We start from the raw sequence: 26584 nt of genomic DNA, 5'->3' as shown, positions 1-26584 counted from the left end.
ACATTGTCACAGATGCATTGTTCAAGTTTGAAGGAAAAGGGGAAGATTTGCTTTGTAATTTTGGTTTTGTTTGTGTTTTTTTAATTGGTTAGGTATTATACTAGTTGATGAACAGTTCTGATAAACTATTACAAAAAGGAAACACTTTTTGGCATCTTTGCACCCCATCTCAAGGTTTCTTGCTCCTCCTTCTCTGTGGTATATAGTTGTATGATTACCCCTCCCTTTGGCCAGAGCTTACTCTCTGTTGACATGGGGACCCACCATAAAGTGGATGAATAGCTAAGGCATAAACTCTAGGACTTCTTTACATATTTATGGTCCTTAGTTATGATGTGTTATGACCTCCTGTTTTTTCTTTCTGTTAATAGGATCTGTTTTTACCCTAAAAGTTCAAGTAAATGACATCATCAGTCATCAGTACCTGCAACAAGCGGTTGTAGAAGTGTTTGTTAACTACACAAAGACAAATTCTACTCTTACTGGAAGCAACGGAGCAGTATTAATAAAAGTTCCCTACAAATTAGGATTAAGCTTAACTATCGTATCCTACAAGGATGGCTACATGTTAACACCTTTGCCTTGGAAAACTGGGAGGATGCCAAGTACGTAAGCGTCTTACAGTCCTATTATTAAACTGTATCTGTCAGTAATTAAATTTCTGTCTGCCTCAGCAGTCTGGGTAGTTACTGTCAACTGAAAATGACTTAATGAAGTCAAGTCAAGGGAGGTGGCACCTGTCATTGCAGATGCAAGGGTGAATGATCTGTTAGACTTGTCGAAATTCTTAATATTGTAAACCAGAAAATAGCCCTTTTTAAATAGATTATATTGTGATACCATGACTATATTCTGCGAAGTTGTTCACCAAGACTTAGCAAAGGGCTGGTAATGAGTTGTGACAAAAATCATATCTTGGTGATACTTGGAGTGCCAGTGCTTTAAGTCCTGTATAACATGAATAACCTGTTGTTACAGCTTTCAGCAGTGTTCCCTCAGGAGTTTTCCTGTTTAACTATTGCATGCTTTTAAAAAGTTATATGTTGTTTTTTTTTTTTTTTTTAAAGAGATGGACTCTTAAGAATTTTAGCCACTTGTTTATCCATAGAAGGCATAAGATGTAGCAAACTTACAACAGAGGTCTTCCTGCCTAACCAGTAAAATTCCTGCGCCGGAAAACAGAAGTAAATTATTTATCCAGTCTTCATACACTCTCTTTTTCTAACTGCTCTATTCACTGTTCCTTCAGAATCACAGATCTTACAGGATTTTTCTCAGTTGCACAGTATAACAGATATTATCACTTTCCACAGTATATTCATCTGTGACGCTTTCATTATTCCCACAACGTCAAGCTAATATATGGCTCTTTGAAGATATTGTCTTAATTACTGGAAAACTGTCTGGTAAGTTCAGTGTATGCAGACCATATTCTTACCACTTTGTGATAACCATCTGTACACATGCAAAGAACAAAAATTAACCATGTTCATATTCTCATATAATACCTATCTACTCAAAGCCAGATTTTCAGTTAATTGTGTAGCTGTGTGTGTGGCTGTGACAAGTGCTAGACTAGAAATACACAAACCAGGGAGAAAATGGGTGAAAACAGGTGGTTATGCTAAATGGTTTTCTGAACAGCAATAAAAACATTGTTTGTGTGTTTTACCATTGCTAAGACAAAATACTACTCTTTTACAGATGCCAAATCTCAACCAAGTGTTCAGTTTCCAAAATTTTTAATAAAGCTTCCAACAAATCACCATATTACAAATGTTACAGCCTATCTGACAGTGCCAGAGCAATTTTTGAAAGTGGACAGCTTTCTCTATACAACAGGAATTCTTCTAAATAAATCGGGTATGTAAATATGTTGTTTAAGAATTTTTCTGAAAAGAAGAAATCTTCAAATTATAATGCATATGACTGCACAGTGTTTCAGAAAAACATACACTTAAATGAAAAGGGCCTTACCTGCTTGCATTGCATTACAGAGCTTTGTTCTATAGCAGTAAGCTTGTAAACACATCAGGTAAGTAAGATATGTCACTCCATCTTGTTTCATGTAGTATGAAAACATGTCTTACTACACTGAAATACTTCTTCAGAGTCTGCTTTATATATATATATATATATATGTCTGTGTGTGTGTGTATGTATATGTTCAGGATTTCATGAGACTGTGGAACTGCTTTAGTAAATAGTTTAAAAGTTATGGCCAGAGTGTAAACCAGGTGAACCTAAAGAAATCAGTGAAACCGCAGCAGCTGTCTTCAGCTGTGGGGTTTTCTGCATTTTCACTAGAATGGCTGCCTCAAGGAGCTTTACACCTAGTGTAAAGATTGTATGGAAGCTCTGGTTTGGATTGCAGACAGTTAATCTGCACAGGCTTGTTAGAAACTAAGTAGTCACTATGAATACAGAGCATACCTGTAATGTTTTCTGTATATCTGTTTCACTGGAGGAGCGATAAGTGGTTTCATGAGTTATTATAACTGCTCATGTGCAGTTGGATCTTCTAGTATTTGTCATTCTATAAGATTTTTTTTTTATTTGCATAAATACTGTAATCTCTGGTAGACTGTACTGTGTGCAGTTCCATCTTTCTTTTGTTCTTTTCTTTCTATTCCCAGTGGACCTGAAGCCATGAGGCTCTTAAATTCATTGCAGTGCATGAGGAGGCCACTACATGGCCTATTTGAATTTGTCATGCTCTCTTCTTTAATTTTCACTGAATTAAAATCATCATATGTATTGCTATCTTGACTTACATATTTTAAAGCCTTTCTTATCTATATTTCACCTCTTTAAATGTAAAGCATAGGAGAATAAGCAGTGTTTCTCCCCTTCAAGTTTTCCTTTCAATCTGTCTGGCATGTGTTTTAAATTATTCATATACTCCTAAAGCAATAGGCTTCCTTTTAGGGCAGGTGGAAGATAATTGGTATTTGATGTACCAGGAACTTTCTCACAACCAGCTTCTAACAGCTTGCATAGATTTAACATTATTCTGGTGCTTACTAATTCTGTTTCAGCTTCTTTCACCATCCTGTCATAGTGTGCATGCTGAAGTATTTACAAGTTAGTGTAAGGAAAGCGAAGGAAACAAACTTTCAGGCTGCATTGTAATGCTTTGTATATGCAACATTTCCTTTGAGTGCCTTGACAGGCCTCATGATTAACTATTCAGTTAATTATAACTGCCTAATTAGAAAGTTAATCCTTACAGGAAAGTTTAAGAGGACTGTTCAACTAAGGAGAAATACAGCAGTCATATATTGGCATATGTCTTCAGTGTTATGTATGTTGCAGTTATACAACAAATCTTACCATATTTCACATAGGTTAGCTCTCTTGTAAACAAATTATCTGAGGGGAAAGATCCTTCTTCCCCCACCCCCAAGCCAAGTTTTGCCTACTCATTGGTTCTATGGTCAGCATTGAACCTGTATGTCAAAAGTCTGTTTCTCTTTTACAGATTTGGCATAGATATGACTGATTTTTATTTTAATCACAAGATTTTAACAGTCTAGAAGAGAAGGAATGTGGATTTTTATTTGACCAAGTTGGCGACAGCAGACTATGTAGCTGGATGTGAATGAGGACTTGCCTTTAGTTGTAACGAGGATAGATTCTTAATTCTAAATTTTTTTAAAAAAACACTATGAATGGAGAATTACAGACAAGATATTTCTCATCCAGGTTTCAAAAGCATGGAATTAGCTCCTCTTGCTGCAATATGCGTAAATGTTCTTTTGACTGGGAAAGAACTGAAAGTAAATGGTCCCATTCAGATTACACTTCCTCTTCCCTCAAGTACTGTAAAACCAGGAGCTGCTGTACCTGCATGGACATTTGATATGAAAACTGGTAAGTGGGCTAAGTTATTTGTTACTCTGCCTTTTAGCACATGTATATAGTTTTGGGCACATGATACTGTATGTCATGGAGCAGTGATGGCACTACTATATGAGGTGGTGACAAATAGTGACAGATTTTATTAGGGGTTCTATATTGGTTTTTTGACTGACTAGCTTGAATTGTTCAAAGGAATTTCCCTGCTTTCATTAGTTCAAAAAGCTCTGGTAAAATTCATTAGCATTCCTACAGAACAAATTTTTAACATAATGGATTTTTATTTTCATGGGGAGGCTAAGGATTCAGGGAATGTACATTTTAAGTGATGTTAAATTTTAAGCCTGGTAATTTTGTGAATGCTTTCTTAGAACAAATCAGAATTGAAGATTTGGGTGCTTTGTTTCCTTGAGTATAGCTTTAAAGATCCTTTGATACTAAAACTGGAATAGATATTACTTCAGTTAACAAAAGCAATTCAGAAAGTGAAATGAAGGGGAAATAAGAGTTATCAAAAGAAGCAACATAGTTCTTATGCATGGGAAGAGGAGGCTGAGGATTAGGTGTTCTAAACTTTTTGTCATCTGTTCATGTCTAATTGTAGTCAAGAGTGAGCAATGAACTACGTACACTTACCCCATTTAGATGTTCTGCATTATATATGTGTGCATGGGTGTACTGATTGTCTTACGTTGTACCTTATACTTTCCATCATGTTTCATCTTGAAATATGCAAGTGAGTGAAGAAGAGTTGTCTGACTCCTTGTGAGGCAAAAAGCTGTTACGCAACTGTTGGAAGTACAGCAGAGGGCACCAACTTGTGTTGACATTTCAAGAAATAAACTGATCATCTTAATGAAGAACAACGAAAGAACATCAATTGGAATTAAGAACATGCTAATAAAAAAATGGCTAGGTTGTGTCTTGGGAAAAGAATGAATAGAATAAATTTTGGCATAGAAGATTAAGTCTGTCTATACACCTAGAAGACTAACTGATGATGAGAGATAGTCATAATGGTAATCAGAGCTTCCATGTCAGTACTGATAGTGGTAAGAAAAGAGATCTGTGTTTGACATTGTGTAGGCTGATCCATATGCACCAGAAAAAAAGATAGAAACTGCTTTCACGTGTCTGCTTGTGCATTGTTCCCTGGGGTTACTCAAAGTATTGAGACTGTTCCTGGAAAATGAGCTTTTGTAATTATATTCCAGCTGCTGTAAATGTAGAATTTGTTGACATATATTGAATGTGGCTTCCTTCTAACTAAATATTTTGCTTCATTAGTACCAAAAGTACTTTGTGGATTTTAATACAATTACAAAAAAAAAAAAGCTTGCATTGCAACATTAAATTGAGAATGATATCCTTCTGTTTGAATGGCAGTAAATCATAGAGAGTATGTGCTTACTCATAAATCACATTTTAATGTTTTTCTTAATACGTACTATTTTCTGTGGACTATATTGGGGGGTAGATATCATTTACTGAAGAGGACAGCAAAGATTATATGGCTTCTTATAGATTTGTTCAGTCAAGGTAAAACTTCTAGAGACCTAGAAATTTTTTTGCCTTTTATGTGTGGTGTTTTGTGTTGGGTTTTATCTGCCTGTACATAGCCCCCCTGTTAATACTTGTAAAACTTGTAGTTTTGCAGTATAGTGACATTTGCCTTAGAGGTGACAGGACAGAATCTGAGGATCTGTTGTTGCCTTCATATGAGAGTTAGGATAGAAGACTCTTCCAGCTGTTCTTGCTCCTGAGTCTGGACAAGAGGTTTTCCAGGAAACTGAGAAACTACCTCTTTCAGGGCTCTAGGTGGCTGCTGCTGCTGTTCCCCTCTGCCAGCTATCACATGTACCAGGAGAAGGCTGCAAGTTTTACGGCCGAATGATGTTTTGTGTGCATCTGTGCGTGCATGTGGCATGTGTCAGTTCTCATCTTTACCTCCTGTTTGGCAGATATTTCCTTTTGTTTTGCTGAAAGACGGGTTCTGGAGAAAAATTGAAATTATAGGACTTACATGAATTATACTTTTCGCATGCTTTGGTTATTGTTGTTTTAAAAAAGCTGGTGGTTCTCTCTTCTCAGTATTAGCAGTTTGAAAATGTAAGGTGGTTTATATGAGATTGTTTTCTGTCCTTACAATTTCACAGATGGCCCACAATAAATGTGTTCAAGCGCGTTAAGTATAATCCTGTCTCTTCTACTGCATGCTTTATTAATTGTAGAAGTTGGCATACCGTAATACCCATCCTTTGCATTGCCAAACAGATGACGTGGAATCTGTGTGCTAACAATAGACCTTCCTTGGGCTAACTGAACTGTTAGTGCCATGGGACAAGGAGGAGGAGAGAAACATTTAAGACAAACATTGTTTATCCTATTGTAGTTTATTAGTTTAAAATGCTTCCCCACCAAGTGCTACTAGCTAATGTTAAACTTGTATTCATATCCTAAAATTACCTGCTCCTTGATTTTTTTTTTTGTCTTGATCTTTATACATACTTAAGCTCATATAATAAGATTTTTCAAATGATTTGTGTGCGTATCTATGGAAGACATTTGTTAAAGAAAAATGAATTACATTAATTCCAGTAAGCAATGGTGTTGCTTTGTTTCAAAGTAAATGTCCACACAGGGATATTTGCAATGAAATTGTCAAGAGAGAAAGTTTGCATGTTTAGCTAAAGCTGTGTAATAAATAGTGTATAGGTCAGAAGTTTGTTTTTCTTGTGACCTTGTGTATTTTTCATAATAGCTTAAGATTAATTGCTAATGGTTTGGCTATAGAAGAATCCTGCATGGCATGTGCAATATTCTGTCCTTTTTTCCATTTTTTTTTGGTTTTTTTTTTAGGTGCTTGGGTAAGCCGTGGGCTGGGAATGGTGAAGGAAGCAGATGGTCAGTTAGTATGGACGTACACTGCTCAACACTTAGGGTACTGGATAGCAGCTCCACTGCCTGGAACAAGAGGTATTGCAACAACCGGCAAAGAGATTACTGAGTAACTCGAGTACTAATGTGTTGTAAGGCTCTCGGTTTGATTGCTTTATTTAACAAAAGAAAGGGAAAAACGGCATGCAATTTCAACTGTTGGATGACTTTTATTTGAATCCTGATAGTGTGCCTTGGTGCATATTACTATTTCCTAGAACTTCAAATGCTACAGGGGAAAAAGTCCAGACTGTATTTGAACTTAGATGTTTACACTATCGCCATCTTTTGGAAGAAGCCTGCAAGGGAACTGTGACTATGGAGATCTAAAAATCAGCAGGACTGTATCCCTTACTGTTGGGCATTATGTATGACAAGAGGAAATACAACAAGAAAATTATTGTTGGGTGAAATGGTGCCAGTGGATTCTGTTTTATGTAGACTTCTTGCATGTTTTGCAAAATCATTCGAAGGGATTCTTACAGGAAAAATACGATGTTAGTATTTAAAAACAGATAGCACTTTCTGTCAGAAGCACTAAATAGAAAATGTAGACCATGTTTCTAGGTCAGTTTGGACAACTAATACAAGTGTAATTTGACTGGAAGTGAGTAGATGTCATGGTAAGGCTTTAGTACTTGAGGTGAACCTTTGAAGATCCGTTATATTGTAACCACTCTTTGTATATTTTGTAGTTTGCTGAAACAGCAAGGTGAGAAGGGAAGGATGAACATAGTGCCGTAGGAACACAAAATCACTGGAAAAGTACAGTTTCATTTATTAGCTACAGATCTGCATATCAAAACCAAATAATTCTGCTTGAGAACTAATTCTTGTCTGTTTTTGTTTGACAATCTAGAATCCATTATTAGTGCGGTTTCCAAGGACATAACAGCCTATCACACAGTGTTCCTTACGGCCATACTGGGAGGTACTGTTGTCATTATCATTGGATTTTTTGCTGTTCTTCTTTGTTACTGCAGGTAAGCAAAAAGAGAGGCTCTAATAAGCTCAGCATGAATGGAATTTAAGGTTGATAAAATAGTCTTTTGAAGTTGAGACTTGTTTCCTTAGCTGAGCTCTAATGTGTAGCCTAATACTTTTTCAAAAATTAGTTACTACAGAGCTTCATTTTAAGTTTGTGATGCCACATTACAGTATAACTTCTTAACCAGACTCTAATCTTCAGCTCTGGTAGTCAACAGTCTAGTATTTCTTAGTATGCTCTACAGTCACCTTGCATCTCTTTTGCATAGGGATAAATGTGGTCGGACACAAAAGAAGGAAAAAAATACAACTAAGCTGGAGGTCATAAAAAAAGACCAGACAACATCAACAACTCACATGAATCACATCAATGCTGTCAAAGGGTCTTTAAAGCTGGAGGATAAGTCACAGTTATACACACCGAAGATTTCTTCATACAGCCCTCAAAGAAGGATGTCTGTAGACACAGAAGATGGAAAATCACGAGACAATTTTAAAATCTACACAGAGGATGCTTCTTATCAGTCATCCTGTCAGGCAAGAAATTCATCCCATTCATTAGAGCCTACTGCTGGCGTTCGGCATTTACAGCAGCCGAAGCACAGTAACAGTACTCTTTCCCAGGCTCCTAGGGACATTCAAGACCAAAACAGATACCTTTCACTGAAAGAGGAGATGTATGGGCTTCCCCATATCCCAGAACACTTAATGCATATTTACAATCAACCTATAGCTATTCTTCAAACCTCTGATCTTTTCCACTCACCAGAACAATTGCATCCTGCTAAATCAGCAACTTTGCCAAGAAAAGGGCAGTTAGTATATAGCCCCATGATGGAACCCATGAATCGCGACGGTTACATGCAGACCTTACCAAAAATGCCAGTGCACTCTCATCCACAGCCTTCTGTCTGCAGAGATGAAAACAATACACTAGCTAGCGAAGAGGGTTTACCTTCTCAAGCGTCAAACTGGGGCCGGTACACTAATAGCTTACTGGAATCTGTCTCTGTTCCCGGGACATTGAATGAAGCAGTTGTAATGACTCCGTTTTCATCTGAACTTCAAGGTATTTCAGAACAAACATTATTGGAACTCTCTAAAGGAAAACCATCTCCACATCCTCGAGCATGGTTTGTGTCCCTGGATGGAAAGCCGATTGCTCAAGTGAGGCATTCTTTCATAGATCTGAAAAAGGGCAGAAAAACAGAGAGTAATGATACCAGTCTGGATTCGGGTGTGGACATGAATGAGCATCATCCTAGTAGGAAACTGGAGAGAGAGAAAACTTTCATCAAAAATATGCCGCATTCTAAGATCCTTTACTTGGAAGATCTGGATCTGAGTAGCAGTGAAAGTGGGACTACTGTTTGCACTCCAGAGGACCAGGCTGTGAGGCACATTCTGGATGGAGGGAATGGGCAAGTCGCAGAACAGCATGATGAAGGTCTAAGAAGAAAAACTGTATCAGGAAGTCATGAATCTGGTATCCCTTCTGCTAAAAGAAGGGATAGACCATCTATCATGAAAAGAGATAGCAAAACCAATATCTGGAAGAAAAGAGAGGAGAGGCCGCTTATTCCTATAAATTAAAACACAATGTGCTTTGTGTTGCTCTCCCTGCTGGTTATTGACCTCTTGGCTGCTTCTGTAATTCTGCAGTGTTGGGTTTACAAGGGAAATGATGTTTTCTAGTATCAAGAAAAGGTTACGTTTGTTTTTAATATATCGATTGGGTTACTAAACTTCAACTGGGCAATTGATATTCAGTGTGAATTGAAAACAGGGAAGTGCTACTATTAAAATTTTCCAGTTCCTAATTTTGCTGGCAGTATAGGGAAGGCCCACATTTAATTAGCCTGTCATTCTTGGACACACCTCTGGGAATGCACAGTGAGAAATGTAGGCACATGTTTTAATTTTTTCATACTTGTTGCTATGCATTGGTAGACTAGTTAAAGCCATTCCTAAGCCTTGTTCCTAATCATTGTGACCATCTGTACAGTATTTTATATGTGAACTTTTCTATGGATCTGTTATACTTCTTTGTATAATGTAAAATGTTTCATCAGTTAGTCCCATGACACCAGCAGATAAGCTCTGTTGGATTTATCAGCAGAGCTCTATAGCATTACTGCCCTCCCTGTATGCAAAATCCATGTGCAAAAGGTTGCCATTCCGTATAGCAGTGGCAGAAGGGGGAAGTGTACAAGCTCCGTGGCTGCTGCAGTTCATGCTCCCCACTGTCTTAAGATGTTGCCCATCTTGCTTTGTTTTAATCTGGTTTATGAACTGTGAACACTGAAGACTGACATCTGCTATGAAGTGTCCACATCCAGCAGAAAAGGACTGATTCTGGTAGCGTTCGAAGCTGCTGCTACTACTGATCCCTGATCTTGTTTGGCTTCATAGTCAGTTAAAATCTTCTCTTCTGCATGCTGTTGGGCCACTTGGGCTCCACAACATAGCCTTGAATCCCTGCATATTTATAAGTTAGAGTTTGACCCATAATGAAAAAGTATGCAAGTCTAGACAAATTACACCTTTGAAAGAGTTTCCTTTAGCAGGAGAGTTTGATACTGTTGCTTTTTATGTTTAAAGAAATGGAAGATCATCAGAGGTTTATATGCCTACATTTTGCCAGCCTGAGCTGCTTTTGTCTAGGTTGTGCATTGCAGAGGGGTTAAACAGGCTTTAAAAGTTGGGGGGTTTTATGAGCATGAGAGAGCAGATCACAAAATTTGGTCTATAATGCAATATAAATACTATTTATGACTCATCTTAGAGTTAAATTTACCAAAAGTCATGAATGCATGAAATGTAACTAAGATACTTATAGAGAAAGGAAAAGGCCATCAGAATATTCTTTATTTTTAATGTTCATCTTGTCAAAGTGATCGTTTCAACTTTGGCTAACAGAAGAGTAGATGCATCCTTAATGTGCTTCATATAGTGTATAGAATATCTTTCTGTGGCTTTGAAGCTGTTTCCCTGATGAAATAAGTTCCAGCATTTTGGCTTTGGCAGTTTGATTACAAATAATCCTAAAAAAGCTTTATATATATTTCCCTTAGAGCTTGGTTAAGGTTCTATACCAAGACCCAAACATACAATGTCTATATACAATCCTGATGGGATGGGGAGGTGTCACATCCCAATTTCTCAGGACAATGACTCAGGTTCACCGCTTCCCAGGTCAGGATTAAGGTGAAATGGCACCAAGGATTCTTCAGTTCACAAAACTCAACCTTTTATTTGCTCACAACAAATATTGTCATGAAAATTTGTCAGTAAACCTTGCAACCTCTGCTAACCATATGCCAACAAGTGGTAGATCCTATAAAATACACTGATAAGCCGTAAGTCATGCAGGGATATAAGGATAGAGAATGGGAGAGAAAAGGAGGGAGAGAGAGAAAGAGAGCTAGAGAGAAAAAGAGAGACTGAAAAGAGAGAAAGATTTCCCCTGGGTCCAGTGTTGGTCCAACAAATCTCGATGTCCAGTTCCAGAGGGGTGTGCTGCTCGGGGCTTCGATTTGTGTCCTTTTAGAATTCCTTGCCCCTCCTCCGGTCGGGCACTTGGACTCATTAGGCTAATTAGGTGTCATGCGCAGTCTGTGCTTCTAGAATCCTCTTGGCTTTGGTGCATGCCTAGTTTGTACCTTCAGAGTTTTCTGGAAATGGGTTGGTGTGTTTTGGGGTCGTCGTGGAGTTATTCCCCCCTCCCTGCAGGAATGGCAGTTGTCTGACCATTCTCGGCACATACGTCATGAAAACAGCTTCTCTGTTGGCTCCTTACAGAGTCACTCAAGGTAGGGAATTTCAGCCTCAAAAAAGTGTGGTCTCACCTCCATGAGACCCTCTCTTCTCACCGCATCTCCCTGTTGTTGTTTGAGCAACCCTAGCGTTTCCACAGAGCCTATCTCCTTTACCAGAGTTCTTTATTGGATGTTTGAGGCATTAACTATGATTTCACCGGACTGTCACACCACCCTGTGGCTCAGACGTTCAGCTGGACTGAGTTATTATGGAGATCTTCTTCCATGGTAATTATCTTCACATACTGGACAGTAGGAGAGAAAAGAGAAGAAGTAGAGGAGAGCAAGTGGGTAATCATACATTGCATAATTGCAAGGCCTATAATTAAGAACAAGAATCCACATAACAACCTAAGTCTAATGTTAACAAGCCAATTTCCTCACCCCATGAGTCCCAAGGACTTTAGGAGAGAGGTCAGCCACGATCCTCTGTCAGACTGGTCTCCTGGTTGCATCATTTGGAAAAGTTCTCCGGTTTTGTCTGCAACTTCTCTCATTGGCTTGGGCTGCTTCAATTGAAGTGGGGTCATTATCAGTAGTTATACAACTTTCCCTGTCAGTTAGATTCAATATCCCACATACCCCATGTTCCTTCAACAACCACATGTCCAATGCTAATCGGTTTTGAAGGATCATTTTCGACGCTTGTTGAACCTGGGTGTTAAGTTCTTTAAATGCACGGTGTGTCCAATTGGACAAAACATGCATTTGCCAAGTTATATTTTCCAGGACAAATTGGTGTCTTTTGAGGGTGACATACGGGGTAAATATATTTTTCTAACATCAGGGATACATTCGTTCCCGAGGTATAATAATCAGGTATTGCGACTCCACGTATTGCCCACTTGGGTCGCACTTTAGGACCATCCCAGTGCCTTTGATCCTGTGGGGCTGCTGAGTAATTAAACACCTTGTGCGGACACGTTAGAATGCCAGTTCCACACTTCAGACCAGCATGTCTTTGGATATTTATATGGGAATACATTTTGCTATTTGAACATCCCCAAAGGTACCGTAAGGGGCTAGGTGCTGGGTATTCTGACATGTAGCCTTATCATTAGTGTTATACAAACTGGTGTCTAATCCAGGCGCGGGGTATCCCCAGCAAGCACTCACATCGCTAATGAGGATTCTTATTTCTCGAACAAGCCAAGTTTCCAATGGGTTACCTGCACCATTGGTGCAATTTAATTGGGTTATACACTTAAGAAAAGGAAGCACACTGTGTTCAGGTATCCTTTTAAAATCTTCCTTGCTCCACTGCCATTCCCAGACCCACTGACTGAGGTTGGGTTTTTTGGGAAAAGTTGTATCTTTTCATCTGGAATTAAAGCCCCAAGGTTTGAATTCTGTATGGTAGTCAAGTTCAAATGGAGTTTGGGGTTCAAGTTGCGTTAGTGATGGCCACCAGGGGACCCAAGTACGCTTGGTACCGTTAGACGCTATTGCCTTTGAACATCTATATTCTTGGGTGGACCATGCTTCATTTATGCCTGTGTCCCTTAAAAAATTCTATATACTTCAGGATTCCCAATAGAATTTTTCTCGAGTAAAATTACAAGCACTACCTGGGTTCCACCCATTTTTCCATTCCCAACATTCACTTTTCCATGTGTGACAAGATTCAAGGTTTACTCCTCAGGGAAGACAATAAATCTTTAAATCGTCAGAAGGAGTTTCTAGAGCCATGAAAGGTGCCTTGGAGGTGTTGTTCCAGGAGCAATTTGATCTACATGAAATATTACCAGAGGCAAGAATCCTTTTCACAAGGTTGGTGATGTTTAGATTAATGAGGCTGAATTGAATTCCTTTGTCAACAGGTTTTGGTAACACTATACAAACGTGTTGATTGATGTTATTCCAGATGTGCATAAAACCTTGAATCAAATTCCATGCTAAATTTGGGGAATCTTTTCCCTGTCCTTCAGTGGAAAAGATGAGGACAAGGAAGAAAGCTCTCCAAAGCATCTTTCCTTATAACAACAGACAAAAATTAACAAACAACAATAGACCAATAGCACAAGTAACAATTAATATAGCTGGGGCTAGTGTGAATCCCTCGCCATCCTTCTTTGGTTTTCTCTATTTCTACAAAGCACAAATACACATTTTAACTTACGTATGCTTTGTATTATCCGTTACGTGTGGATTCAATGGTCTAATTGTAGATTCTACTCCCTTACTGTTTCTCACTGCGCAACTTCTGTAGGAGGAGGGGTTCCAGCTAATGCCGGTTTCAAGACCTTGAAGGGCCCTCTTAAGATGATTGGCTGCCGCCGTATGATTCTTTCAGCTTCCTGAAAAGCTAGGCTAACCATGAAAAGGTCTTTCTCTCAAAGTGAGTACCATTTTTGTGCATCTTTGAAGCTGCACAAATAGAACCCGATAGGTCGGATTGGACCCTCTGGTCTGTGTTGCCGCATATGTATGGACAGTCCATAAATTGCAAAACCCCACTCGATGTGGAGTCGATTTGTTGGGTGTATTGGCCCTAAGGCCTGATATACCCCAGCCTCAAAAATTAACAACTTCAAAGCTTCTTTGTGAATGGGGGTACAGTCCCCAACAGCCCTTTTACAGGTTAGGTTGTAGAGGGCGCAGGCTATGTTCGAAAAATCGGGAATGTGTTTCCTCCAAAATACTAGCAAATCTAGGGTCTGTTGTAGTTCCTTCTTTTTTCCAGGCATTTTAACTGGCTCGAGGGTAGTTAAGGTTTCAGGGGGAATGCACACTGTTCCTCCCCTCTACCAGATACCCAGGAAGGTCACTTGGGAGGATGGGAGTTGTATCTTTTCATCTGGAGTTAGAGCCCCAAGCTTTCTAGATGAGTAATTATTTCTGTTTGAGTCTGGCCCAATACTGTGGTATGAGGGCCACATGTATTCATCATCAGTATATTGGTATATCTTAACCCCTTTTCCAGGAGTGATTTTGGCGAGCTCTTGAGCCAATGGATAGTGAGCAATTGTCAGTGAGTGCTAATACCCCTGGAGGAGATGTGTAAAGGTGAATTGCATGCTTTCCCATGTGAAAGCAAAGTGATTCCTGTTTGCTTCCTGCAGAGGGACCATAAAGAATGTATCTTTTACGTTGATAGTTGCTAAAATTTGATGGGCTTGCTCTTGTATGGTTGCAATTAGCTCAGCTATGATAGTCGCTGCACCTGTTAAAGGGCCCATGTTGGCATTCAGATGCCAATAGTCAGTGGATTTATGGACTGGCCACACTGGGGAATTATAGGGTGAGTGCAGGGGATTGGTTATCCCTTGCTCCCATAATTCAGCTGTCACCAAAGTGATCCCTCCTCTTGCCTGTAAGGGGAGCGGGTAAGGTTTGACATTAATGATCTTACAAGGGGGCAGGTCAGGTGCAGGCTGTAATAGCTGCACAGATGCACGGGGGAGACCAAACACCCGCTCTCTTCCTCTCGAGTCATGTCAGCTCATTCTTTCAGCAAATCTAGTCCCAAAATGTTAGTTGGTAGCAGTACCAATATCATTATGGTTTCTGTTGTGGTCTCATGTCCTGGCAAACAGCATTTGACCCAAGCAGTTGCCTGGGGTTGAGATTTTCCAAATACATTGGTTACCCAAATCTGCTTCTTACCAGCAACTATGCAACTGTGGTCAGCAACATCCCGTCGAAGTGCTGACATTTGAGCCCTAGTGTCTACTAAAAAGGTGACTGGTGTTTTAAGGGGACCAAGGGGGAAAGTAATCATTAAATCCCCTCAGCTGTTTTCTGTGAGCCTCCTTAAATGGATCCACCTGTTGTCCCCTGGCTCACTTAGTGGGGACAGCATGTCTTGTTTCCTGACTCCAAGTTGATCAGATCTCCCTCTGGGGCTCAGGGAGTGTTTGTCTGCAGGGTCACTTTAGGTTCTACTCTAATGATACCTTGAGCAGGCAGTCCTTCTTTCATGAGTACTTTCCGCCTGCTCCTCTGTGCACAGACAAGCTTTTCCAGTGCCATGGTGGGCATTCCTTCCATCAAATCTCGGGGAATTCCCCTCTCAATCCCTTTGACCCATAATATTCCTTCTGACTTCCTGATTTCTTGGGAAGCAGGGGCAGTGGTGGTGAATGTTCTTTTGGTTCTATCCTCTGTACCATTGCCCATTGTTTACCAGCTCCTCCAATTACTCCCATTTTCCTTCCATAATTAATTCCTGAGTGACCTCCCCTCAGGTTAGGGCTCTGCCCATTCTTGATCTGGCAGGACATCCCTTAATCGGTCTTGCAACTGAATTACATATAATTTTAGGGAGTCCGGCAAGCCCCTTATAAGCAGGGGTCATTTGGTCGGGATCAGCAGCCAATAGCATCGGGGATGGCTGCCTCGAGATTAATCGTCTATGATGCGTAAGTTGGAGGCAGGCAGTTTTTTCAATGCTTTCAGTTAAGTGATCAATATTGGAGGTATCAGTACTTACCGGATCTCCTCTTCCTAGGGAGTCTAGACCTCCTGCCCAATAATCCACCCTTTGGGTCAGTGACCAGGCTTCTCTGGGGTTGTCTACTGTAAGAAACACCCCTGGCCCCCAGTATCCTTGGGCTTCATCCTCTGATAGCCTGATTCAGTTGCCACCTGTTAGTTACATGTTACTCCACACATATTCAGTCTCTCTCCCTCACTAAGCAACTAAACTTTTCCTGAAGCTTAGACAAATCCAAGGCTGAATAAGGTATTTGTTTTGTCACAGCCTCTGCATTTTCCTCCCCAGCACCTATTATTTCAGTTTTTATCAAAGGGCACAATACCACTTTATTTTCCAGATCCTCTAAAGGGTCAAGTGGTTTGGGATTTTGGGATTCCGCCCTCTTTGCTAGAGACGAAAAAACAAGCCTTGCTTTTGGAATTGGAGTCACCAGCTCTACTCCAATCCTTAAGCGCCTCACACAGCATCTTCTCCCTGTCTTGTAAGTCTAGTTCAGTACTAAGTTGGCGATTTGCCTCACGCTGCCTATCTAGCAGGGTCTCGGCTCTTTCCCTTATAGTCCTTTCTTCCACCAACTGATTTTGCAGTTCTCTCACTAAGTCTTGGAGAGATTTTATGTTTTCTCTCTTGGCAGATTTGTGTACACTCCTATACTGGTGGGCTGCCATCAGAGCCATTGTGGTAGTGATCGGTACCCGTTGTTCTTCAGCCATCAGCAGCCCACAACAGAAGCGTTCTCCGAGAGACCAGGTAAGGTGGACAGCTGTTTAATTTCCTCTGTCTGCAAAGCAGCTATACCAAAGGCCCACTGGTACCCTTTTGGGTCCTTGAAATACCCTCTTCTGAGATAGTCTGTGCCAATGATGTATGGGGCTTCTGGGCCAGTCACAGTGGGGTGCTTTTGCCACTCATTCCTAGTTAGGCTCACCTCGGTTTCCAGTACAGTTAGCTGTTGGGATTCCCGTGTCGCTCCAGAAATACAGATGGGTTCCGCCCCTTAATAGCTTGATGGTATTAGAGTACACAGTGCATCCGTGTCTACGAGGGCCTTGTACTCCTGTGGGTCTGACTTGCCAGGCTATTGTAAACCTGGTGGTTCCTCTCTGTTCAAAGAAGAAACAGAATGACCAGGCATGGATATCTCTAGGTTTGCTTTATTAACAACTCAGAGTTGGGCCAATACCGCAGTGAATGGCCAATGTCCGAAGGACTCGTGCAGTTTATATACTATTTCTAAATCTATTACCTAAGTCCAAAGTCTTTATAAGTTTCCACTCAACCTTTTAGTTCTTGATTCTCATCATTTATTAAAGTTCACTGCAATCCCCTGTCTCAGCTGAATTCTTCTCTTCTGGTTCCAATCCTTGTCTCAGTTTCAGGGTGATCTTTCAGGTCACCATCTTATGCATCTTTCTTCCACTAACTTTCATCTTGTACAATTCTGAGAAAGACTTCAAGATGTTCTCATAACAGCTTAGGTAGAGCAAGCAGTTAAGTAGATTTTCCATCTCTTCCTCATGTCCTCTCCGTGGTCCCACAGATAAAACCACAGGGTAGCCTGTGGTCTGTACCCTCCATATCCTCTCTCTTGAGCAGAAGAACACTTACTCTTAAAGCTGAGATTCCATACAGGTGAGGAGTAGGACCTATCTCCTCTTTGAGTTGCTGGAACTCCTGGAACAGTTTTTTGCATTTCTCAGACAAGTTTTTCCACAGCTGAAATGCAGGCCCATAGAGGGAGAAAGATTTTGTTCATATAGCCAGAGTTGGTGAGCCACTTCATCCACCGTCGGTGCCTCTTCATCTTTCCAGGTCATTAATGCCAGCGAATTGCCATACGATGATGGCATGTTCCCTACAAACTTCCACCGCATGGGCTGTGTGCATTGGACTTCATCAGGATCTGTGGGTAACTGACCTGTTACCGGGCCATAATAAATCATCTCTAGCACAGCTAATTCCCTCAGGTACTGGATACCTCTCTCCATGGTGATCCACTTGCCTGGGTGACTTACAACATCTTCCTCAAAGGGGTACCTTTCCTTCACACTTGACAGGAGTCATCTCCAGAGGCTGAGGGCTTATGTCCCTTTTCCAATAGCCTTGCCAATGCTCCTTCCCTAGAAAGTGATCCCATCTGGTTGGCTTCCTTATACTCCGATTCCAGGTTACTAGGCCTGTTAACCCAGCATCAGAGCAGCCAGGTGATAATGTGCTTACCTGGACAACAGCTGAAATCTTTTCACGTATCCTGCAGCTCACTCAGGGATAGGGATTGAGTGGTTACCTCCTCTTGTCCTGCCTCTTCCTCGTGTTCTCGTGATGGCCCTGCTTTGTCCTTCTTTACTAAACAAGCTGGCTTTTGTGTCCATTTCTTGCATATAAGAGCGAATGATACTGGCACTGGTTGATTCTCTGGTTCAGTTGCATCACCCATCGTCAGGGTTTGAGTAACCACAGTGCCTGTTGTCAGGATCTGAGTAGTTGCAGTGCCTCTGTCACATCCCAATTTCTCGGGACAACAACTTGGATTTGCTGATTCCCAGGTCAGGATTAAGGTGAAATGACACCAGGCATTCTTCAATTCACAAAACTTGACTTTTATTTGTTAACAGATACCGGCATGAAACTGTCAGTAAGCCTTGCAACCTCTGCAACAAGTGATAAACCTTGTAACATGCACTGACAAGCCGTAAACCTTATAACATGACAAAAACCCGCAGATCTTGCAACACATACCAACAAGCCATAAACATGTCCTGACAAGCTTTGCCTTATATGCAGGGATGCAGGTATAGAGAATGAAAGAGAAAGAGAGAAAAACAGAGCGAGAGAGGCAGGGAGGGAGAGAGAAAGACAAAAAAGAAATATTTCACAAGTCACGGGTCCAGCACTGGTCCAGCCAATCTCGATGTCCAGTTCTGGAGGGGTGTACCACCCGGGGCTTTGATTCGTGTCCTTTTAGAATTCCTTGCCCCTCCTCCGGACAGGCACTTGGACTCATTAGACTAATTAGGTGTCATGCGCAGTCTGTTCTTCTAGAATCCTCTTGGCTTTGATGCATGCATAGTTTGTACCTTCAGAGTTTTCTGGAAATGGGTTGGTGTGTTTGGGGGATGTCGTGGAAATATTCCCCCCTCCCTGCAGGTATGACTATTGTCTGACCATTCTTCTTGGTGCATGCGTCATGAAAACGGTTTCTCTGTTGGCTGCTTATGGAGTCACTCAAGGTAGGGCAGTTCAGCCTCAGAAGAGTGTGGTCTCATCGCCGTGGGACCCTCTCTTCTCACTGTATGATCCTGCCATTACCTGCACAACCCCAGTGTTTCCACAGAGACTGTCTCCTTTACCAAAATTCTTTATTGGATGTGTGAGACCTTAACTATGGTTTCATTAGACTGTCATGCTGTCGTGGGGGTTGGAGTAGGTGCAGTGGCTGTCACTGAGGTGGATGTCTGGGTGGTATTCTTAAATGGTTGTTTAACCCCAGACCAGACCTGAACCACATTCAGGAACATACTGGTTCCTAGCAGTAGGAGCATGCTGGTTTGAACATCCCAAGGATATTAAAAATTTTCAAAGTTCTCAAATACTATTGTATTTAGCCTGGCAGAGAAGGGGAAGATGTGACAAGGTGTCTCCTCCATACCTTGGCTCCCAGAGGAGAAAATGTAACAATTGTAATTATTAATGATCTCCAGGAGATGGCACCCAAAGTAAGGAGATGATGGCAGTGCCGATGATTGGCCTTACGACAAGCGATTTTGTCATATCATAAACCAGTATTATGAAGCACAACAAAATGATAACCTTAATCCAGCCCCCAGAGGTGATATATAGCACAACAGGGAACATATACAGCAAGTAAAGTAGTACATAACACAGCTCTTGCAACAACTCTGCGAGTAAATAAATCAATGTTGTGACCAGTGACTGTTAAACTAATACAATGAACAATTATAACAAATTTGTTTTAACATGCTCTGGTCAGATCTGTCATTATCTCAACACTTCATGTCCCATGTTGGTTGCCAAAAAAGACGGTTGTGATTTAACCCCAGCTGGCAACTTGGCACTATGCAGCCACTCACTTGCTCCACCTGCCCCTGGTGGGATGGGGAGGAGAATCGGAAACAAAATTGAAACTTGTGGGATGAGATGAGAACAGTTTAATAATTGAAATTAATAATAATAATTAGTAATGAGAAGGAAGATAACAAAAAGAGAAATAAAACCCAAGAAACAAGAAGTGATGCACAGTGTGGTTGCTCATCACCTGCTGACCGATGCCCAGTCAGTCCCTGAGCAGTGATCTGTTCCCTGGCCAACTCCCCCCTGTTTCTACAGGGAGCATGATGTCCTGTGGTATGGAATAGCCCTTTGGCTAGTTCGGGTCAGCTGTCCTGGCCATGCTCCCTCCCAGCTTCTGGTGCACCTCCTGGCTGGCAGAGCACGGGAAACTGGAAAGTCCTTGACTTAGGATAAGCACTGCCCAGCAGCAACTAAAATATCGGTGTGATTCAACATTTTTCTCATACTAAATCCAAAACACAGCACTGTGCCAGCTACTAGGAAGAAAATTAACTCTGTCCCAGCCAAAACCAGAACATGTGCAAATGAGTATAGTTAAATTGGCCAAAAGAATCTGGCTTCATTATATGATTCATCTGCTTCAGAGGTGAAGATGGCTTGTCATATTAGCATGCCTTTGGTACTCTTTTAGGTAACTAATTCAATTTTCCTATACCAAATACATTTTCACAGTACTTTTTTCTATATGCAGTTCCACTGAATTTTGTGTATGACTAACTCTAACCCCAAATACTGATATTTTAATCCTTTGCTTTGTTATATACATTAGTAGGAATCAATTTATATATTTTCTGTAGATGCACATTTCTTCTGAAAGCTGCTTTGACTTTTGAGGTTTAGTATCACCATGTTCTTATGGTTGCATCAGTTCTGATGGCTCCCGTTTCAAAAAGAGAGTATTATATATTCTGTTGAACATAACAGAAAATCCCTGACACGCTAGTGGCTTTGAGGTGTTAATATTAAATTGATCTGTATCTACTTGAAATTTTGTTCACCCACAATAACTTTAATATATTGCAGATTTTTTCCAACACGTTTTTTCATTGTATATACCAAAAAAGATCTAATTCCTCAAATTTACTTGTATCATTAAAAAATATAGACTACTGTCAGTGGCTTTATTCATGTGAGTTCAAAGGAACTCCAGCATTCTTGTTCTGCATCAGAGTAGGTATCTGGTCAGCAAAGAAAAAGGATAAGAAATGTTGAAAAGATCAGTTATAACTTTGGGACTTCAAAGTAATGCTGCCAAGAGATGTACTGATGTAGTGCATATTCCCATCTGCTCTGCTAGCTGATCAAGAGCAGAGAGTGGAGTTTGGTTCTGTACCATCATTCTGAAGGAGCTTTTGGCTGTCTGGTTTAGTCACAGTTTTACCCTGCACATACGGTAGTGCAAAATGGCCCCTGTAAAGGCTGAACATCAGTGGTGCACTTCAGCTTTTAGCCAACGACGCAAGTCATAGTGGAACAGATCTTGCAAGAGTTTCTTGCTGCTGGGCTTCTCAGTGGTAGGAAGAAAGGTAGAACAAAATTTTCTGAAAGATAGGCATCTCATCATATGTAGGATTGGTGTGTCTACTAGATAGTAGCTCCTCCCTTTCTTACTGAGGGTGTGGACGTTTCTTTTAGTGGAGTATTTAAATTCTTTTCTGGAGTGCGCATGCTGCAGTTCTGGTGATACCGTTTTCAAGGTCGTCTTCAGCTGTTGCTTCTATCCAGGCCAGTCAAGCAACAGCTATCTTTGCTTGCTTTGTGGATCCCATGTGCCAGCTTTTCTGCGTGTAACTTGAGTTTATCACATAATATCTTATGCTACAGGTTACGCTTGAAAAGGCTTTTCTAAAGTCGAGTTTCATATTAAAAATAAATACATAACTGTGTCAGAATATGAGAAAACTATTCTGTAGAGAGAAATTATTGCTGCAGTTGTATCTGCAAAGATAATGCTACAAGAAAACAGCTGCTGCCTCTAAGCACACAATGACAGGATTCTTCCTGGGCCTTATCATGAGCATTAAATCTCATGTGGGTCCCTCCCACGAGTTGCAATCCTCCCAGTGTCGAACTACAACAGCGGGGGCTTCCCACAGAGTCCCAGCCTTCTTCGGGCACAGTCATCTGCTCCATCGTGGGGTCCTCCACGGGCTGCAGGTGAACCTCTGCTCCCCCAGTGACCTCCACGGGTGGCGCGGGGCAGCCCTGCCCTCTCACCTTGGGATACAAGGGGAGTGTCTGCTCCGGCATACCTCCTCCCCTTCCTCCTCTGTTCTTCCACTGGCCTCAGTGGTCACAGAGTGTTCTCCTCACAACTCCCCTCCTGCTCTCAGGTTCCCCTTCTTAAATATGTTATCACACATCACTGATTGGCTCAGCCTTGGCCAGAGGCAGGTCCAACTTAGAGCTGGGGGAGCTTTGAGAAGCTTCTCACAGGGGCCACTGCTGTAGCCCCTTTCCCCGCTACCAAAAACCGCGCCACACACCCACAAACCCAGCACAAAACTTCAGGACAGTTTCCCCGCCATGGTTGCAATACTTTGATGTTGAGATTCTTCCTGCAGAAGGGTACACCAGTTCCAGGTCTGACCTGTCTTTGATAAGGTTAATGGAGTTAGCCAAGGCTTGTTTCTGCAGATGTGTGTTAGGTCAGTACTTTGATGCATCATAAATTAAGGAAAATGATCAGGCTAAATAGTATGCAGCCGTATGCACATTTATCTGGATATGTTACCTAGAATAAGCTAATTGACAGCAATTTTCAGATTGTTACCAAATGCCACGTATTATAGAAATCTAGAAAAAAAAAAAAGGGGGGGAACCACTTAAAAAATTCCATTTGATTAACAGGAAAAATCTTTATAGTACTGTCAGAAGATAGAAGAACTCTGGTATCTTACAAACCTGAAAGCAAAGCTGATTTGATGATTAGGGACATTATTTACCAATGTAGAGCTAGAGATGATGCACAAAAAATAATGCAGGATGTCGGAGTGATTAGTTGTCTGCTTTTGCAGTAATTTGTACCAAAGAGCATGAAATGAATGGGCACCGGTCTAAATTCTTCTCATTAGTTAGTCAAAAGTGAAACCGGTTAATAGTATTACTGATCTAGCACTGTGCAAATTAAAAGGCAGTACACTACATCTGTTGTCTAGTACTGCATATTAGCTAAATCTGAAGATAAATTAGCCTGCTGAAGTGCCTTATTTTATCAGTGGGACACCTGACTATCTGAAAAGCACATTATGGTTCTTTTTCTGTTAGCCAAAAAACCCCTCAATTTATACTTACAGTTACGTAGCTTTTATAATATTTTAAAAGGCAGATCTCGTGTTTTTTATGTTAGAATACTGACTCCTGCATGTTGGTGATGATGGTAATTGTTGTAAACCCTGGGTTTTTGTATTTTATGTTTGAAAAGAAATTAAAAATATATGTCTTTAGCAATCTGAACAATAGTATCTTTCAAAAATGCGCATGTGGGATCTGATTCAACTTCATAAGTCAAGAGTAAGCGTCTTGAAGTCACTGGATTTACAGGTATGAAACTGACTGGGATTTTAACTTCAAAAATGAAATTAATATATGTTTATATATAAAAACTATTATAATGATAAAAATCCTTTTTTTAGCTGCTAACTTTCCTTGCCAGTAGAAGCAGAAAGTGTATGGAGATAGGTACTTAATTCTTATTTTCTAGAACGAATTTTTATCTCAATTTGGCTCCTAACCTGCATTATTTACATAACACAAGTTTCTGCTTTTAAAATGTTTTTTTAATATGGTGAAATTACACAAAACACAGTACTACGCCTACAGAGTTAAAAATGAGCGTTCTTTTGTAGCAGTTTGCACTAATTTGTGCCACACTTCTAACAGTAGGCTGCTACATTTCTGTTAAAGAATTTATATGAAAGGTGGCTGAAATTATTTTAATTTGAGCTTCATTTTCTTTTAAAAGCAGTATTGAGTGTGTTCTGATTACCAAAAAAAAATGGCTTCAGATTTTTTTTTTTTAAGACTGGCAGGGGAAAACTGTGTCATTATTTTTAGTGTTGGCACTCTGAGCTTGAGAATTATTTTACCAAATGATTTTTTTTCAGTTTAAGACTTACTGAACACTCTTATGTTCCCCCTCCCCAAAATGTACTGGTGCTTTTTTCCCCGGTTAACTGGTTCAGTTCCTCTGAAGCACTTGTTGCACTTCAGTCCATGTTAGAACAGTAATATTTTTACAACATTTTACCATGTAGAAAGGCACTTTTTAGTGCTCATTAGAGGATGGAGTTCATAAAAAGCCTGGTTTTGAGATGCTGAAAGGCAGGTGAACTGATGGCACTGACTGCTCACCACCTTGCACGTTGGAGCCTTATATTCAACAAACACTTCATTACCTTGGCAATCATTTTCAGAAACACTGTAGTATGGCTGTTGTTCATGTAAAACATTCTTGATATTCAGTATCCTGGTTTTAAGTATTTCTACCTTTTTATATTTTGTCAGAGGTGTCTTTTCATCTCTATTTACTACAGTATCAGTGTATCTGTTGCTGAAAATGTAACTAAGATTTGTAAAATGTTATAGCTTATGCAATATAATAAAAATTTTAAAAAGTCATCAGTGCCTTAACTTTTATTTGAATGTCTTTGAAGTCATTGTTTAGGAACATATCTCTCTCTCACTTAACACTTTTTTGCTAAGTATCACTAAAAATGTGTATTTCTGTCATCATAATTCCAATGACAGAAGAATGTTAATATCCTTAAGTTTGCCAATTCTAATTCAGTCACATTCTCTGTTCCATTTCTACTGAAGAAAGACTTCTATATCCACATTAAATCTGATTCCTGTTTCTTGGTTAGTGCAGCTAAGATTATCCCTTGTATAAATTGATTTTGTTGCAATTGGAAAGGGTTACCCAGAGTATTATTTCAGGTTTTGTTCTTATGTCTAATCTCTGTCTTCTCCATTCTTCCCTTGAGAGACTTTTTGTGGCTCCCATAACAAATAAAAGATTATTTCTGTATGTCTGCACAGTCATAAGACAGAGGCATTGATTCCAGCTATGAATAAGCTCAAAGTACTTTAATCCAGGTAGAAGAACAAGACAATATTGTGAAGAGCTTAAGCTAAACTTCAGGGTGTAATGTCCTATTCTTAATTGTATCTAACACTAGTATTTCTCAAGCCTTTTTCTTTTCTAAGCTTCACAAAAGCCACATTTCAGTATTTTCACCATTGTGCAGAAACCCTGCAAGTCTGCAGACAAGCACATTGCAAAGGTTTTCCTACCATGGGGGACACTTGCATGTGTTCTATGATCACTCCTATAATGCTCTGAGAAGCTACAGTCTTCTCATGAACTACTGGTTGTCTTCTTACTCTCACAGAATAACTTTTTATTTTTAACCTTGCTGAGAAGTTAGTTGTTTTAATTATTGCAAATCCATTAGATACTTTAAAACAGAGTCAACTTTCTCTCTACAAGAAGCTAAAGAAATCTCAGGAATTTTATTTCCAATTCAACAGAAAAGAACAGTATTTTCTATTGTATTTCACTTCTGTGTAAAAATTGGGTATCTGAGTCATCAGCTGATCTGTAAATACAAATACTTATATCAAAATTGACTGAGTTTCAGCTTGTTCTGTGTCATCATAGAAAACACAAAATACAAACTCTACATATTACTCATTTAAGTAAGAGTTAAAGTATGTGTGAGTAGATGATATTGTTTTGTTTCTTCTAAATAAGTTGTTAGACGTGCTCTCATATTTGGATTTTAAAACAGAGAAAGATAGTTGGAAAAAGTCAAGTCATAAGTCTGGCTAAGCTTCAACAAAATGTTCCCATTTTTCTTAGATTCTCAGAATAAAACTTCAAAAATGGGAGGTTCTTATTGCATATCTCTTTTTGTTCTGTTTAACCAGCAACTGAGTTGAAAGAAAAGTATTTCTGATTCAGTTGGGCTTTATATTTACATTTATTGCAGGTATTGAGGTTTAAATCTTTGTTATACTTATTGGGAATCTAGACCTTAACATTAAAATTACTAAAATTCAAATTTATTTATTATATTACCACTTAGGAAATAATTGTTAGACTCAGGAATTCTTTGGCTTGGCCATCTGTGCATGACTGAAAATGGCTAAGTGGGTGGTTCCTATATACTATTTGGAGGCTTAGCTCCTCTTTTCAGCATGAACTATCAGGAAACCATAGCAGATCTTACAGAATGTACCTGATACTGTAAACAGGGTTTTTTCCATCTTGGTTTTACTACTGCGCATTTGAAAATAGCACATTTGATATAATTTCTTTCATCAATAATGTTAAAATGAGTCCGGCTTAATTTGCCAGTTACCTAACTGCTCTTTCAAGAATGTGAAAGCTTTCTGCATTTTACGTTTGAGTAATTTACTTGATTGAAGGTTAAAAACTTGCGAATAAGAA

At 39.9% G+C, this 26584-nt stretch overlaps 1 protein-coding gene across 2 annotated transcripts in view; it reads left to right on the top strand.

The window, feature by feature from the left end:
• FAM171B (family with sequence similarity 171 member B) overlaps positions 1–24750 on the top strand; it is a 48391-nt gene extending 23641 nt beyond the window's left edge. For both annotated transcript variants that reach the window (XM_074829656.1, XM_074829657.1), the window contains exons 2-8: positions 372–605; positions 1314–1406; positions 1705–1863; positions 3706–3873; positions 6718–6834; positions 7655–7778; positions 8052–24750. In XM_074829656.1, the coding sequence (XP_074685757.1) occupies positions 372–605; positions 1314–1406; positions 1705–1863; positions 3706–3873; positions 6718–6834; positions 7655–7778; positions 8052–9375 (2219 nt within the window). In that variant the 3' untranslated portion in view covers positions 9376–24750. The remainder of the gene's footprint in view (positions 1–371; positions 606–1313; positions 1407–1704; positions 1864–3705; positions 3874–6717; positions 6835–7654; positions 7779–8051) is intronic.
• The last annotated feature ends 1834 nt before the right edge of the window (positions 24751–26584 follow it).

Source organism: Strix aluco, chromosome 6 (genome assembly GCF_031877795.1).
Source record: "Strix aluco isolate bStrAlu1 chromosome 6, bStrAlu1.hap1, whole genome shotgun sequence".
NCBI classification, from domain to species: Eukaryota; Metazoa; Chordata; class Aves; order Strigiformes; family Strigidae; genus Strix; species Strix aluco.
This window is presented reverse-complemented; position numbering and strand designations above follow the sequence as displayed.